Here is a 16,155-nt window from a genome sequence, read left to right as displayed (position 1 = left end):
ACACAATCAGACTCAAGACTGACATATATTGCAATTTTTGTTTAATGTCTTCCTCCAGTACTAATGAGCAAAATTTTGATTCTTGACCCAAATGAAATAAACTCCACATCAGAGCATGACAGCTATAAGAACAGGATAACCACAGGTTGTAGTAGAGACAGACGAGTGGATAGGTGGGTTGATGGCGACAGTGGGGTTAAGACAACTAGCATTAAAAAAAGCAATGTTTATACAGATCATTACAGCAGATAATCCAAAAATCATTCCGAGATCAAGGCAACCCCAAACTTAACCATTAATGATCAAACAGTATTTTGACGTCTTGTCGCTAAAACCACTTCTAATTTGTGTCAAAGTCAAGTCACACTTCCACATCATTCTCTCTTTGCCCCCATATTGTCTGAATAATATGGAATGTTCATTTTCAATGCTAAAGGGAATGTGTCTTGGAGGTTGAGCAAGGAATTAACATTTTTTTCTCTTTATATTTCATCTTTCAATATTTTTTTCAACACCATTTTGCTTCAGTGTTATGATAAAAAAAGACAGTGATCCTGCACGTAACTTATTTTACCTATTTAAGAGTGATGACACAAATGTTATATTTAGTCAATCTCTATGAATGTTAGCATTGTCGACTGTAAAGAGGGGTTGGTTGTACATGTGCTTCACGGCTAAATTGCATAAATGGAACTGAAACCTTGGACCCCTGAACACATGCCTCCCCCTGACCAGAGGGGAAATCCAATTAACGATTGGTTTAAGGAAACATTGGCTGATGTTTAGTGTTTAACCACAGGTGTGATAAAAGCTTTGCTCCCTCGCGCTCGCTATTACGTTTATCATTAGCAGGAAATCAAAAATCAACCTGGTTGTTGGCAAACCCATTTGAATACGCTCACTGGTCATGAGGATAACCGAATCGAATAACAAGCCGCTCCCTGCAATTGGCTGAAGGAATGCTCCAGATAAAGCAAGCAGTCCTCTCATTGGCTGAAGGAAGAAACCGCTAAAGCTTTGATTGGCAGATTGGAAAAATATGGGTGCGGTTGAGATCTCAGTCTACTTTGTGGTTTGGTTAGCTGGTCGGTCGATCAGTCAGGTAGGCATTTGCAAAGGGGAGGCTGTTTCGAGTGCTGCGCCTCTATCCAGCGATCTCTGTACAAGTGGTGACAAGCTTCTTTCCATCCCAGACAGTCTTGAACTGCTCAGGAACAGGGATCTCAGTCTGAGAAACAAAGGAGAAATGGTAGTTTATCATCACTTTTCCACATCACATGTATTACCATGTTGTTCCATAATTGCCTTTAATGCCAATTAGACAAGATTCCCCCATAGATGTACTTACATAGTCTCCGTCTTTACCAGGTACCAGCACGTTCATCTCTGAGCTCTTGGCGCTGACGATCTCACACTCCAGCGAATCTTTGCTCAGGTACACGTGGCAACCGTCAGTCTTGTTGATGGAGATGGTGGGAACCTTGCCCAAGACCTGAACACACCAGAGGGTTAAGTGTGATTCTACTATGATTAAATAAATCTGTTGTGTACTGTGCAGAGATAAAACAGCCATAAAAGTTTAGAAAACATGCAAAGTAATCTGTCAAATGTCACACCCACAATCAAATTGGAGACTTTTAATATGTAAATGACAATCGGACAAAAGCTGATATGATCCGTTGTCACAGTTGTGTGATATCGCCATGTTCATTGGCTGAATGACCAGCTCCTTTCACAGTGTCCATTTTCTCATTAATGGAGATTAGAAATACACACCTGAACCTTGACGTCCCTGCAGTTGATAACCTCTACAATGCCCACGACGTCGTCAAAGACCAGACCCAGTTTCTTACAGTTGTCTACAAGAGAGGAACCCTATTAACAAATGCCCTTCGTTGACCTTTGACTTTAAAATGTGTCCACACACGGGTACGTCCTTACCTAAAGTGATGGAGTTTATCTTGCCCTTGATCTGCAGGGTGCTGTTGTTACACTTGAAGGCGTAGACCACCTGCTTGAGCTCTGTGTCACTGATCACCATGCCCTGGACACCCTCTTGGTTCTCCTATTTGTCATTACACAGAGGAAGAGGTTAGGGGTTAGAGAGGAAATACACTCCACTCCTGAAAATGCAATGGCTCGGGACTGTAGTGCTCAGTGCATGACGAAACCCGTGCATTCAGCTCAGGGGCAAACCAACAGCCCACGTATCTGAAATGCTCCCTTCGTGAGTTCACTGTAGTGGAAACTCTGCTTATATAGTAGATTCTTTCATGGTAAACCAAGTAAGTGGTTTATAAATATTTGTACATATAAAGCCTTCAACATTTTCCCATGAAGCAACAAGTAAACAAAGCCAATATTTATGGTTGCACACCAAAAGGAGTCATGCACACCACTGTTTGGAAACACTGCTGCGTTACATGTGTTGGGAAACACAGCTAGATCCTTACAGTAACTGTCCAGTGTTTCCAGATTTCTATGAAAAATGACCATAGGTCTTCCTTCCAAACAGTGGTAATTAATGCATGTTAAAAAGCAGCTTCTCTGTGTTGGAATGTTGTGGGCGTACCCCAACAACAGAATGGTGTGGGCTTAAAACGGTCATTAAAAATATGAACGTGAATACACCGCTGATTGGCCAGCTCATCCTCCATGAGGAAATAGCATGCATTTTGTGTTTTTTATTTTTGTAAGTGTTTTTCTCCAATTTATGCTTTGACCACAAATACGAGTATAGAATGAGTCAACAACATTATTTGAGTTTGAATTAACAGAATATGAACTTTTAAAAGTGCGATTTTCACTGGACAGTTACTTTAATTTAAGGATCTGACCCCAATTTTCGCCTAAAATGACATACCCAAATCTAACTGCCTGTAGCTCAACACCTGAAGCAAGGATATCCATATTCTTGGTACAATTTGAAAGGAAACACTTTGAAGTTTATGGAAACGTGAAAGGAATGTAGTAGAATATAACACAATAGATCTGGTAAAAGGTAATACAAAGAAAAAAATCAACCGTTCTTTTGTATTTTTTTGTAGCATCATCTTTGAAATGAAAGAGAAAGGCCATAATGTATTATTCCAGCCAAGGCACACATTTGATTTTGTCCACTAGATGGCAGCAGTGTATGTGCAAAGTTTAAGACTGATCCAATGAACCATTGCATACCTGTTCAAAATGTTGTATCAAGACTGCCCAAATGTGCCTAATTGGTTTATTAATACATTTTCAAGTTCATAATTGTGCACTCTCCTCAAACAATAGCATGGTATTTTTTCACTGTAATAGCTACTGTAAATTAGACAGTGCAGTTAGATTAACAAGAATTTAAGCTCTCTGCCCATATCAGATATGTCTATGTCCTGGGCCATTTTGTTTTGTTACTTACAACCTCATGCTAATCACATTAGCCTACGGTAGCTCAACCGTCCCGTGCGGGGGGAAGGAACATCGATCCCGTAGAGGTTAAGGGCCTCTGGAGAGAGAGAACATTGCCCATAGGAACCTTTTTCCCATAGGAGGAACTGACCGTCAGAGAAGCAGATGTGGTGCACTGACGAAGCGTTCTGGGCCAGTTTGTCAGACTGTCTTTGTTTCACCCTGGCTGTACGGTCGAAACCCCCGTCACTGAAGCTACACTGTCTCTCTAATCCGAACTGCCTCAACTCCCAGCCTTACATCTGAAACCAAATATAGACATTCAATCTCCATCTCCATCTCTACCATATCAATTTAAATGTTGTTTGTTTTGCTTTTTATGTGCTTTGAGATTTTTTTCTGCAATGAAAAGCGCTATACAAGTTAAATTATTGTATACCAGTGTAAACGACTTGACAAGGACCAATATCTCACCACTTTCCACTTTTTGCCGTCAAGCTCCAGAACGGGGGGCAGCTTGCGAGAGGGGGCGGCGGTGGCCTCTGTCTTGGGGGAGCTGAAGTGCTTGGGTCCTGTGTGCACCGGACCGGTCTGGGTCCTCAGGTTGGGGTTCTTGTGAGTCATTTGGTCTTTGGGCACGTGCTTCAGGCCTAGGGACAAAAAGTAAAGGTAGGAAGGAGAAGGGAACACAAATATTGACTTTTTGTCATTTACCAGACGCTATTATCCAGAGTAACGTACAGTAAGCGCAAATATACTGTAAGATGGGTGAGACATGGTGCTACTGTCCTCGTAGACAAGGAGAAATGCCTTTACATAATGGAAGACTCTGTATAATGAATGAAGGAGTTGGGGTTCATTTGCTTCTCACATTGTATTATTTTCTTGATCCTTTATTTAACCAAGTAAGTAACATTGAGATCGACATCTTTTTCAAGTGAGCCCTGTATGTTTCAAAGTACTTCTTAATCAATTGAGCGTCTGATTCTTGAGAACTTTTGCTGATGCATTATTCGACATGTACCCTTGGTGATGTCAGCTCCCTTGTTGAGGGAGGCGAAGAGGGCGTTACGGGTGTCGGGCCCCTGGTCTCCACCACCGCCAGACGACCCGCTGAAGTCCATGGGAGGGGGAGGAGGGCCGGGGGGAGGAGGAGGAGCGCCACCGGCAGGGGGAGCTGCAGAGGCCGAGGCTACTGGACCCTGGGATGGACCAAAAAAAGACAGCACATTGGTTATACACACGCCTAGACATGGTCATTTCCTGCTCTTAACAACTGGGTCTAATTCAATAAGGTGCAATGTTTGGAACTGTGCAGAATGGAACGGCTGACAAGAAACCAACACATTGGTGATTTTACCATCCGCCCTCTCTATCACACAAACAGAGAACTGTGCCGACAGACAAGTCAAACAGAGCCCAGTCTGACAATTCCATACTCCGCGTGACAGATCTTCATATATGTTAGATAAACAGAATTAGAAGGTTTCTATTTGGATCCGTTCCGCCTTCATAAACACGCCCATGTCATTACTTCACTCGTATGGTAACGGTTAGGATCACCTTTCCCTACCCCCGGCACTAAGTCTGTTGTTTATGAGCAGCCGATAACGTGTATCCCTCCTGTAGTGACATGAGAAGTAAAGAGAGAGCGAGAGTAGGGTAAAATGACTCACGCTCTTGCTCCAGGCCAGTCCGGTAGTGTGGTGCTGTTTGATGTAGTTCTGCAGCTCAGTCCAGATAGACAGGTAGGCCTTAACCCAGTCCACATGCTTCTGGTCCCTGAGGAGTAGGACACAAGGCAATTTAGCTTCGCACAACAGGAGGGAGACCAAAAGGATGAAGAAAACATACAGTATTCAACTATGAGATTAAAACCAAAACTTATTTTGGTTTTAATTTAGCAGACGCTCTTATCCAGAGTGACTTACGGGCGCAATTAGGATTAAGTGCCTTGCTCAAGGGCACAGCGACAGATTCTTCACCTACTGGTCCAACGCTCTTAACCGCTAAGCTACCTGCCACCCACTTGGCAGTCAGAAAAAGGTTAAAAGGACAACAAACAGCAGATGGTCCTTACTTCTCCTTGTAGTCCTTGAGCACGCGGTTGGTGTAGAACTGGGCAGCATCCTGCATCTCCTTCACATAGGGACCTGGCTTAGGAGCCTGGAAGAGCAAGAACATCGCAGGAGATTTATTGCTCTTCAAACAGCCTGTGTGGACACAGCTCGTGCGATGGCTTACAATGGTTTTTAGATGCGTGCATTGCATCCACTGGCATACCAAAGTCTAGGTTTAACTTTGTTCATGATTGATCAGACTAAAATGCAGCAGTTCTCATTCATATTCATTACTCAAAATGATCATCAGAATTCCAGAGTTTCAACACTGATGCACTGTTGCTAAAGGGACTGTTTCAATTTCACTGCCAAACAACCGTCTCAGACTTCTACAGAATGAAAGAGGTGCTTGTTTCCGGCAATCACACACACACACACACACACACACACACTGGTGACAATGCCAAGGTCCTCCACTCACCATGGCGACCCAGCCGAGGGCAGGCACACTTTCGCTGACGGCCGAGAGGTGGTTGAAGAGGGGCGAGGAGCGGTTCTGCTCGCGGAACGTCTGCACCTGCTGGATCACTTTGGAGACGGGGTCCAGGAGAGCAGTCAAGGATGCCTATAGAGGGATAATAACCATGGCTTAAATCGTAACATCCTAGAGATGCAAATAAAGGAATGTATTTACACCTGACGACAAAATATAAATCACCAACCAGGGTGGAATAACGGGGAATTAATTACTTCGAATAATACATGTGGCAAGAGAATGTAGGAAAACCATGTCATTGGAATCAGTTGACCCAATTGCTACACTGCTGATTCAATACCAATATATCCGTTAATGAGACAACTACAGTAAATACACTGTTGAGTTTATGTAAATAATGACATTCTGTTGGAAACTATGTCATGTCCAGGGTCAAGGTGATTGCTGATGGGTGAACCAACTCACATCAGAGGGCTTCTGGGAGCAGGAGGAGGTGACCAGGAGCTGTCTCTGACATGAGAACGCCTGCTTCATCATGTCCGCCTGAGAGGGGGAGAGACAGAAAGGGATGAGAAAAGGTCCAGGTTTGGTTAACTGAATCATACACATCCACCAATAAGCATGACATGAGATCTGAGGAACATTACTCGCCAACTTTTCCCTCTAGTGCAATTCAACTTACATGCTTCTGGACGTCGCCCCCTATCTGCTGGCTGAGGGTCATGTACTGGCCAACAGAGCCCGTGATGATGGCATCATAGGCCTCAACGTAAGCTGCCAAGGCTGCAAGGAATGGGTGGCAACGGGCAGAGATACCAATGTTTAGACGATGTGTTTGTTCTGCTTGTGAGTCATGTTTTAATTTTACCTCCATTATCAAAGACAAAACAAACGATGACAACTGGTACAGTGGAAGTTTCTTTAGCATTATTAGGACCTGGACTCGCAATTCAGTCTCAGTCCATGATTTCTCGCATCCGTGTTTCCGTGAAAAGGGTTACAATATGAAATATCCTAAGTTTACCTCCAGAGCCTCCAGCAGAGCCACCGCCACCTCCACCGCCCGACACTGCCTCCAAACGACTCACAGCCACCTCCAGCCGCTGCACCAGACTTGCCAACGCCGCCATTCCTGGGGACAGACGACACATCAGCTGATGGGTTCAGTGGTCACTGCTTGTTTACTATAAAAGCATCACACAAGCGGTCGTTGACAGCAAGTGGTTTTGACTGCAGAAGTCTGAATCATTTCGGCATTTAAAGTTGTTCATTAAGTTGTGCATTAGTAGGCCTACTTGTCTCGGTATGTTAGTCTGTCTTTTGTCATTCCGTTACTCATACATTGTCTATAAAAAATAAAAAAGGCAGCCTTCTGCTTTTTTTGGCAATAAAAATCAGAGATCGTGGCCATAGATACAACTGGATAGAGAACAACCAAAGGGGGGAAGACAAGTTCGAACTTTAACCAAACTAGTGGTTAAATAATGAGGACTGGAATGGGGTTGGGGGACAAGACCTCCTGAGTACAGGTATGCAGGGAATAATACTGGCCTTCCCTCCCTGTCATTCCCATTATGCAACCTTCATTGTGGCCTGTTGTCCCACTCGTCTTCAATGGCTGTGCGAAGTTGCTGGATATTGGGGGAAACTGGAACATGCTATCGTACACGTCGATCCCGAGCATCCCAAACATGCTCAATGGGTGACATGTCTGGTGAGTACGGAGGCCATGGAAGTGGGACATTTTCAGCTTCCAGGAATTGTATAGATCCTTGCAACACAGGCCGTGCATTATCATGCTGAAACATGAGGTGATGGCAGCGGATGAATGGCACGACAATGGCCCTTAGGCTCTCGTCACTATCTCTGTGCATCCAAATTAAATAGTGTTTATTGTCTGTAGCTTATACCATAACCCCCCCCCATGGGGCTCTCTGTTCACAAAGTTGAAATCAGCAAACCGCTTGCCCAGATGGCTTCATACACATGGTCTGAGATTGTGAGGCCGGTTCGACGTACTCTCAATTTCTCTGAAACGACGTTGGAGGCGGCTTATGGTAGAGAAATGAACACTAACCTGTCTGGCAACAGTACTGGAGGACATTCATACAGTCAGTATGCGAATTGTACACTCCCTCAAAACTTGAGACATCTGTGGCATTGTGTTGTGTGACAAAACTGCACATTTTAGAGTGGCCTTTTATTGTCCCCAGCACAAGGTGCACCTGTGTAATGATCATGCTGTTTAATCAGCTTCTTGATATGTCACCTGTCAGGTGGATGGATTATCTTGGCAAAGGAAACATGTTCACTAACAGGGATGTAAACAAATTTGTGCACAATATTTGAGAGAAATCAGCTTTTTGTACATATGGAACATTTCTTGGATCTTTTATTTCAGCTCATGAAACATGGGACCAACACTTTACATGTTGCATTTATATTTTTCTTCAGTGTACTCTATATAGACCTGATGCATGTCTAGGCTAATTGAATACAGCTAAATCTATACTCAACAGTCCTCTGTGTTGACAAAGTGGGAAGTGATAAGTGTTGATAGAGCTTCTCTACTGTTGTGAAATGCCCTTGCAGGAGTGCAGACACACCCTATAGGCTGACATTGTGTAATAGAAACCGGATACCCTGTTCATCGGAGTGACTGTCTCAGGTACTGTCAGCTGAGTGGAAACACAGTCTTCATCCCATTAATGACAATGGATCCATGTCGCTCTATTCTCCTGGGATAATACCCTCACCGTTCACTTTCCCAGAGCAAAGCATTGCTTGTGACATTGGGCAGGGTATGCAAAACGCTACCAAATTATTCATTGGCTCTTGATTTGGTTAGAGATAAACATTTGTGTTCTGTATAGTGTACAGATGATCACTCATGAACTGCATTTTCTGTATTAACTGACTGTATACAGTGCATTCGGAAAGTATTCTGACCCCTTTTGTTATGTTACAGCCTTATTCTAAAATAGATTCAAATGGTTTTTTCCCACCCTCATCAATTTACACGCAATACTCCATAATGAAAAAGTGAAAACAGTTTTTCAGAAATGTTTGCACATTTAAAAATAAAAACTGAAATACCTTATTTATATACACTACCGGTCAAAAGTTTAGGGTCACTTAGAAATGGCTGTTTTTTGAAAGAAAAGCAACTTTTGTCCATTAAAATAACATTAAATTGATCAGAAATACAGTGTAGACATTGTTAATGTTGTAAATGACTATTATAGCTGGAAATGGCAGATTTTTTATGGATTATCTACATAGGTGTACAGAGGCCTATTATCAGCAACCCTCACTCCTGTGTTCCAAGGGCACGTTGTGTCAGCTAATCCAAGTTTATCATTTTAAAAAGGCTAATTGATCATTAGAAAACCCTTTTGCAATTATGTTAGCACAGCTGGAAACTGTTGTTCTGATTAAAGAAGCAATAAAAAAAACTGGCCTTCTTTAGGCTCGTTGAGTATCTGGAGCATCAGCATTTGTGGGTTTGATTACAGGTTCAAAATGGCTAGAAACAAAGAACTTTCTTCTGAAACACGTCAGTTTCTGGCCATTTTGAGCCTGTAATCAAACCCACAAATGCTGATGCGCCAGATACTCAACTAGTCTAAAGGCCAGTTTTATTGCTTCTTTAATCAGAACAGTTTCCAGCTGTGCTAACAATAAAATAAAAAGGTTTTCTAATGATCAATTAGCCTTTTAAAATGATAAACTTGGATTAGCTGACACAACGTGCCATTGGAACACAGGAGTGAGGGTTGCTGATAATAGGCCTCTGTACACCTATGTAGATAATCCATAAAAAATATGTCTACACTGTATTTCTAATCAATTTCATGTCATTTTAAATGGACAAAAAACTAGACATTTCTGTGATTTTGAGAGAAAAGCTAAGTGACACCAAACTTTTGAACAGTAGTGTAAGTATTCAGACCCTTTGCTATGAGACTACAAATTGAGCTCAGGTGCATCCTGTTTCCATTGATCTTCCTTGAGATGTTTCTAAAACTTGATTGGAGTCCACCTGTGGTAAATTCAATGGATTGGACATGATTTGGAAAGGCACCCACCTGTCTATATAAGGTCCCACAGTTGACAGTGCATGTAGAGCGCCGAGACAGGATTGTGTCGAGGCACAGATCTGGAGAAGGGTACCAAAAAATGTCTGCAGCATTTTTATTTAACTTGAATTGAAGTCCCCAAGAACACAGTGGCCTCCCATCATTCTTAAATGGAATAAGTTTGGAACCACCAAGACTCTTCCTAGAGCTGGCCGCCCAGCCAAACTGAGCAATCTGGGGAGAAGGGCCTTGGTCAGGGAACTGACCAAGAACCCGATGGTTACTGACAGAGCTCCTCTGTGGAGCTGGGAGAACCTTCCAGAAGGATAACCATCTCTGCAGCACTCCACCAACCAGGCATTTATGGTAGAGTGGCCAGATGGAAACCACTCCTCAGTAAAAAGGCACATAACCACCCACTTGGAGTATGCCAAAAAGCACATTAAATATTTCCAGACCATAAGAAACATGATTCTCTGGTCTGATGAAACCAAGATTGAACTCTTTGGCCTAAATGCCAAGCGTCACATCTGGAGGAAACCTGGCACCATCCCTACGGTGAAGCATGTTGGAGGCAGCAACATGTTGTGGGGATGTTTTTCAGCTGCAGGGACTGGGAGACTAGTCAGGATCGAGGGAAAGATGAACGGAGCAGAGTGCAGAGAGATCCTGGATGAAAACCTGCTCCAGAGCACTCAGGACCTCAGACTGGGGTGAAGGTTCAGCTTCCAACAGGACAACGACCCTATACTCAGTGGCTTCGGGACAAGTCTCTGAATGTCGTGGAGTGGCCCAGCCAGAGCCCGAACCCGATAAAACATTTCTGGAGACATGAAAATAGCTGTGTAGTGATGCTCCCCATCCAATCTGACAGATCTTGAGAGGATCTGCAGAGAAGAATGGGAGAAAATAGGTGTTGACAAATACAGGTGTGCCAAGCTTGTAGCGTCATACCCAAGAAGACGCAAGGCTGTAATCGCTTCAACAAAGTACTGAGTAAAGGTTCTGAATACTTAGGTAAAATGTAAAAACATTTTTTTATACATTTGCAAACATTTCTAAAAACTTGTTTTTGCTTCGTCATTATGGGGTATTGTGTGTAGATTGAGGAAAAACACAATTTAATCAATTTTAGAATGCTGTAACGTAAATGTGGAAAGTCAAGGGGTCTGAATACTTTCTGAATGCACTGTATATTATTTGTCCATCTTTGAATGTGTTATGTACAGGGGCGGAAATCCCGGGGGGGACACGACCCCCCCATCCTGGGAAAAATATGATTTGTCCCCCCCAATATATCACTGAAACATAACTATGTAATTTAAATAATATTAATAATACGCAATGAAAGCAATTGTGCTGATTATAGACACTTAATAGCGCGTTTTTAAGTTTCAAAAGATTGCAACCCCCCCCACCCTTTGCCTCACAATGGTTTGATCCACTGCCAGTTCCTTAGTTGGCAAGCTAACAGAGGGGTCGTATCTACTGTCTGAAAGGCACTCAACGAACGTAACTGACGTGAGGTTAATCCAGTCAATCGCGCACACACTAGCTGAATATGCAGAGCTAGCGCGCAAATATTAACTATTAAGCTAGCTAGTACCTATTCCATTTATGTGGCCTCGTCAAAGATGGAATCTTTGCTATCGTCAATTTATTCCAAGATCAGCATGCAGATGATGTAAGTTAGTGCTTCAAAGTCCCTGTGATAAGGTTAGCGATAAACTGAAGTCCAAACTGAACAGAACTACACTCTCTTCTACCATTGTCTTAAATATATTTAATGGTCTCGTTGCAAAAGCTAAATTGTCGCAAGGGAACTTTTATTTATTTATTTTATTTAACCCGGGTAGCAAAGATTATAGCAAACACCACTGAAACGGAATTGGTGCTCACTAGCTTTGCAAATTCAGCTATTGTTGGAAGCCAGCCAATATGAAACAAACTATTAAAATTACAAAAGGTTGCAGCATATGTTGTGTAAATGGTGAACTCATACAGCTGTCAACTCTTGTCATTTTAATCTGTTTCACATTTGCTAGCTACCTTTTAGATCGAAGCACAAATAGAATGATAAAAGATAAGATGATAGAAGCCCATCTCCTACAGTAAATAACCTACACACTGTGTGTGTGTGTAGCCAGCCAGCCAGCCAGCCAGCCAGGTAGAAAAATGGCAGAAAAATAAAAGACGGACATCAGAGTATTTTTCAGTACACCAAAACGCAAAGTAAAAACCCTAGTAGCCTAATATCTCAAAGACTAGTTGATAAAATGTTCATAAGAAAGAAATGAAATTCTAATGGAAATGTTTCACAATGATGTCATTGGGCAGAGCAGGCAACAGATGGCACACAGACAGCAGAGTTGGGGACAGATATGCAGGGACAGACTGGCAGAGACAGGGAGTCTCAGGTAAGTTTGTTGAGTCTTTGTTTGGCAACATTATGAAAGGTTCTGAATTTTTTTGACTTGTAAAATAGGAACATAATTGGAAAATGCCATGGATACCCCCACTCTCAACTTAAACTGGTGACTGAACTAAGATTTGTTAAAGGCAATGGTATTGCTGTTGTGATTAGTTGTGTAGTTTTGGGTACCGGTAGTTAGGAGTACGGCAAACACCTTATTTCTTTGGTTCCTCAATATACATTTACCATATTACAATGTAGGCTATGTGTTACAGCACTACTTTTGGTGTCCCCCTCAGGAATTGCTCTTGAGAAAATTTTATGTAATTGTCCCCTCCAAAGTTGATATCAGATTTTCGCCCCTGGTTATGTATGCAGAACCGCAACCGAACTTTCCCCATGGGCATAATAAAGTAATCTTATTTTGTCAAATTTGGTATCAGTGCAAACCCTTGACCTAAATGTATGGGCTAGGCCTGTGCTTGTAAAATAGGCTCTTCAAGGGCTGGTGGACCCAGAGACCAACTTTTATTTTACTTCCGTGCAATGACTCAACCTAGACCTGCTGCGGTTAAAGCAGGGCGAGTCAATTTGTGTTGCTTATATGGACAGTTAGGAAACAGTGCTTAAAGTGCACATGGAAAGTAGGAAGAAATCTTCTAATTGCGCACTGCAGCTACGGACGGTTGGAAGTCCTCCAAGGGATGAGCACCTGGAAACTAGCCTGTCCAGGGAAAATAAATATAGTTTTTCTAAAACTGCAGGTTTCAAGCGCGTTCTATTATTCAAGAGACCATTAGCAATAACACATTGTTTCACTTTTCAGCATAGATATCAGACCCTGTGAATGAGGGATTTTAGTATGTTACACAATATTCTCCAACACACTCGGGGTAGACGTGCGTTCAGACATATTAGGGAGAAGGAGTTTAGGCGCAGTCTGTCTGCGGTGTGTTCTGGTCAAGGATAAAAAAAATTAAAAAGTATTTTCTGCTTTAGTAATTAGAAAATTATGGCAAATATACGCCGGCGTCTTGCGCCTACCGGTATCCAGTCATACACACCGTTTGAGCTAGACAATGTTCCATCAAGCTATCATGGCTAGCTAGCTAGCGAAGCACCGCTAATCTTCACAAACCGATGATAATGAGATTGGGAGTCGGCCGACTCCCAATCTAGCCTATGCTAGGTAGCTAGCTGGAAACAATGACATCGCTAACGTTAGCTGTGGCGTATTCATTACGCAGATTCTGTTGCAAAACCTTAATTAAAAGGAAGCGAACGAAACGGAATTTGAAACCTGAATTTGTCCAATAGAAACTCTCGCTTTACTCTTTGGTTCTTAAACGGTAACGTAAACGGTTTCCGTAATGTACACATACAACACCCTGTTTTGACAGGAAGAGTATGGGTTGGTTAACAACAACTAACGATTTAGCTAGTCAGCTCGATCCCCTCCCTCTGTGTTTCGACATTCCTGTATTTTAATGCATACCCCTCCCTTGTAGTGTTGCACACTAGTCTGCGAAAATAAATAACTACACATTTGGGTTGAGTCGTTTTAACATACTTAAATGCATAACACTATTCCAATAATGAATAATGTCTAACTAATACAATTTGACATCAAGCCAGCAATCATAACGATCATTTCTGAACGATTCCTTCATGCAATGAGGTCGGCGGCGCATTATGACATGGACTATTATGCACCTAAAACAATTTACGGAGGAATAACATAAAGCAGCATCCTTACCTGCTAAATTGGACAAGCACTGATTAGGTCTTTAAATCACGGTCAATTGTCTGTAGGAGCTAGCAGACTTCGTGCTCTGCCTATTCTTCCAGTATAAAACAGACCGTACAGTATGAAAGATGGGCTAAAACTGCTTCTCCAATAGAAATCCCCGATCACGCTTGTAGGCGATGTCATGGCGACGTTGGCTAGCTAAGCTCATGCGTAGAAACACTTCATCGGGTCTAACGGTCGTCTCTTGTTAAACTGCGCATGTGCAATCAAAGGCACTCCTTCGATATAAAGTAATTCTTTACGAAAATTAAAACGTGTCAGTTTGACACTTTCACACGGTTGGAGTAATAACATGTTTAACTACTTAAGACATTGGCTCGAATCGAAGTTGTGCTTTTAGATTTCGAGAAAATTAACAACTGAGGAAGAATTGTTCCCTTCTCTCATTGACTTCTCAAACCCTCAACCCCGACCTGCTCTGTTTGGTCTGTAACGCAAGCGTTCCCGAAAGTCTCTCGATGTTGCGCCTCTGGGTTTAGAAACTCTGTGGAATGATTGTGGACGTTCCCAGCTGTCACCGCGCGGATTTTATTCGCGCAACAATTCCTTTCCCTTATAAAGAGAACAGAGAGAGTGCAGATACATGAAATAGAACACTAAAACATTATTCCTCATCTTCTGAAATATAAATGTTATCCCACTCTCTGGTCTCAATTGCAATTAATCGGTCATTGTTCGAAACACATTATGGCCCCATCACTGTTATAAAATGTCATAAATTCGCCCTGGCTATCTACTCCGATTAAGAGCACCCTCGTTTGAGTGTGCCAAAGGGCAGAGTAACTGATGAATGTTAAAACGCTCAACACCCGTTGAATATGGCCGGTGTCAGTAAACGTCGGCAAAAAAAAGCATAATAAATTGTTGACAGCAGCACAGTTACAGTCACCAAAGCTCTGGATAACATGAAAATAGCCTAACCAGCTCTGCTAGGGCTAGTGTCTGGAAGTAGCTAGCCAACGTTAATTAGCCAGTTAGCTTGGGTGCTTGACTGCCGTTCAGGTCAGAACGCTCGGATCAACCCTACTCCTCCGACAGAGCGTCCAGTGTACTCTCTGAATTTACCAACGGACAATCTGACAACACCCTGAATTTACGAACGCGCTGAGCGCACTCTTACACTCCAGATATATCCCTGTATATCAGCATCTGATAGTAGGGTAGGCCTACTGACGTGACTTCTACACTCACTAACCCTCAGCCTCTCAACAATTCAAGTCAGCACAATTTTGAGCCAGTTTTGACTACCTATGTAATGGAGGTGGTTCAGTCAACCACACTGGCATGATGAGTGATCTTACTAGTGACACCTAAATGCTTGCGTTAGCTCCGCGGCCCAAAGCAATGTCTAGGCTTTATATCAGTGGGATAACAGTATTGTGGTGTACAGAGTTCAAACCTAGATAGTCAAATTGGTGCATTGACCGGGATTCAGTCAATTTATGCAGCCTATCACGGGTCAATGTGGAGAGGAGGCCTGCAGTGTGACGCCAAACCATTAACTTGAAGAGGTCAGGTCTAAACTCAGAAGGCATCAAGATAATCAGCTTCATTTTCAAATGTTTTTTTATTGGCCAACAGTCTTGTTGAACCCAGGTTCAAACCCAGACACCAGCATATAGATCCCCACTGCCCTTCTCACCTTAGGCAGCCATAACAACCTGTAAATATATTTGATCAGTATCACTGCCAGTCACGTGAGTGAATGACTGCCATCAATGAACTGATTTTCTTGCTGTTAGTAGTTCCACAGGTTGCAATAAATGGGTTAATAAACATCATTGGTTGCAAGTAGTCTCTTAAATCAAAACAAGTCAAATGAAATAGTTGAACTCAGCGTTCCCCCCTAATTCTTGTCTGAACACATCTCTTGTGTAGCCGTTTCAGGTTAGGGGATAACAAGACACACC

The 16,155-nt window shown here is 42.6% G+C and overlaps 1 protein-coding gene across 1 annotated transcript; it reads right to left on the bottom strand.

Moving 5' to 3' along the window:
* Window positions 1-24: 24 nt before the first annotated feature.
* LOC106588477 (adenylyl cyclase-associated protein 1) lies at window positions 25-14,479 on the bottom strand. The gene is made up of 13 exons (XM_014177559.2): window positions 14,192-14,479; window positions 6,968-7,075; window positions 6,626-6,726; window positions 6,409-6,486; window positions 5,929-6,072; window positions 5,468-5,553; window positions 5,064-5,169; window positions 4,412-4,589; window positions 3,862-4,037; window positions 1,942-2,065; window positions 1,777-1,859; window positions 1,349-1,492; window positions 25-1,228 (listed from the first exon to the last, which is right to left on the bottom strand). Exons 2-13 carry the CDS (start codon window positions 7,071-7,073, stop codon window positions 1,145-1,147), a joined length of 1,410 nt encoding a protein of 469 aa, XP_014033034.1. The 5' UTR covers window positions 7,074-7,075; window positions 14,192-14,479; the 3' UTR covers window positions 25-1,144.
* Between the last annotated feature and the right edge of the window lie 1,676 nt (window positions 14,480-16,155).

Source organism: Salmo salar, chromosome ssa27 (assembly GCF_905237065.1).
Source record: "Salmo salar chromosome ssa27, Ssal_v3.1, whole genome shotgun sequence".
NCBI classification, from domain to species: Eukaryota; Metazoa; Chordata; class Actinopteri; order Salmoniformes; family Salmonidae; genus Salmo; species Salmo salar.
Note: the sequence above shows the minus strand (reverse complement) of the source record. Positions and strands in the feature narration are given on the sequence as shown.

Coding starts and splice junctions, on each gene's coding strand:
- LOC106588477 (XM_014177559.2), bottom strand. CDS start 7,073: ATGGCGGCGTTGGCAAGTCTGGTGCAGCGGCTGGAGGTGGCTGTGAGT. Junction 6,073..6,408: donor GCTCCCAGAAGCCCTCTGAT/GTGAGTTGGTTC, acceptor ATCCCTCTATAG/GCATCCTTGACTGCTCTCCT. Junction 1,860..1,941: donor GATAAACTCCATCACTTTAG/GTAAGGACGTAC, acceptor CCTCTCTTGTAG/ACAACTGTAAGAAACTGGGT.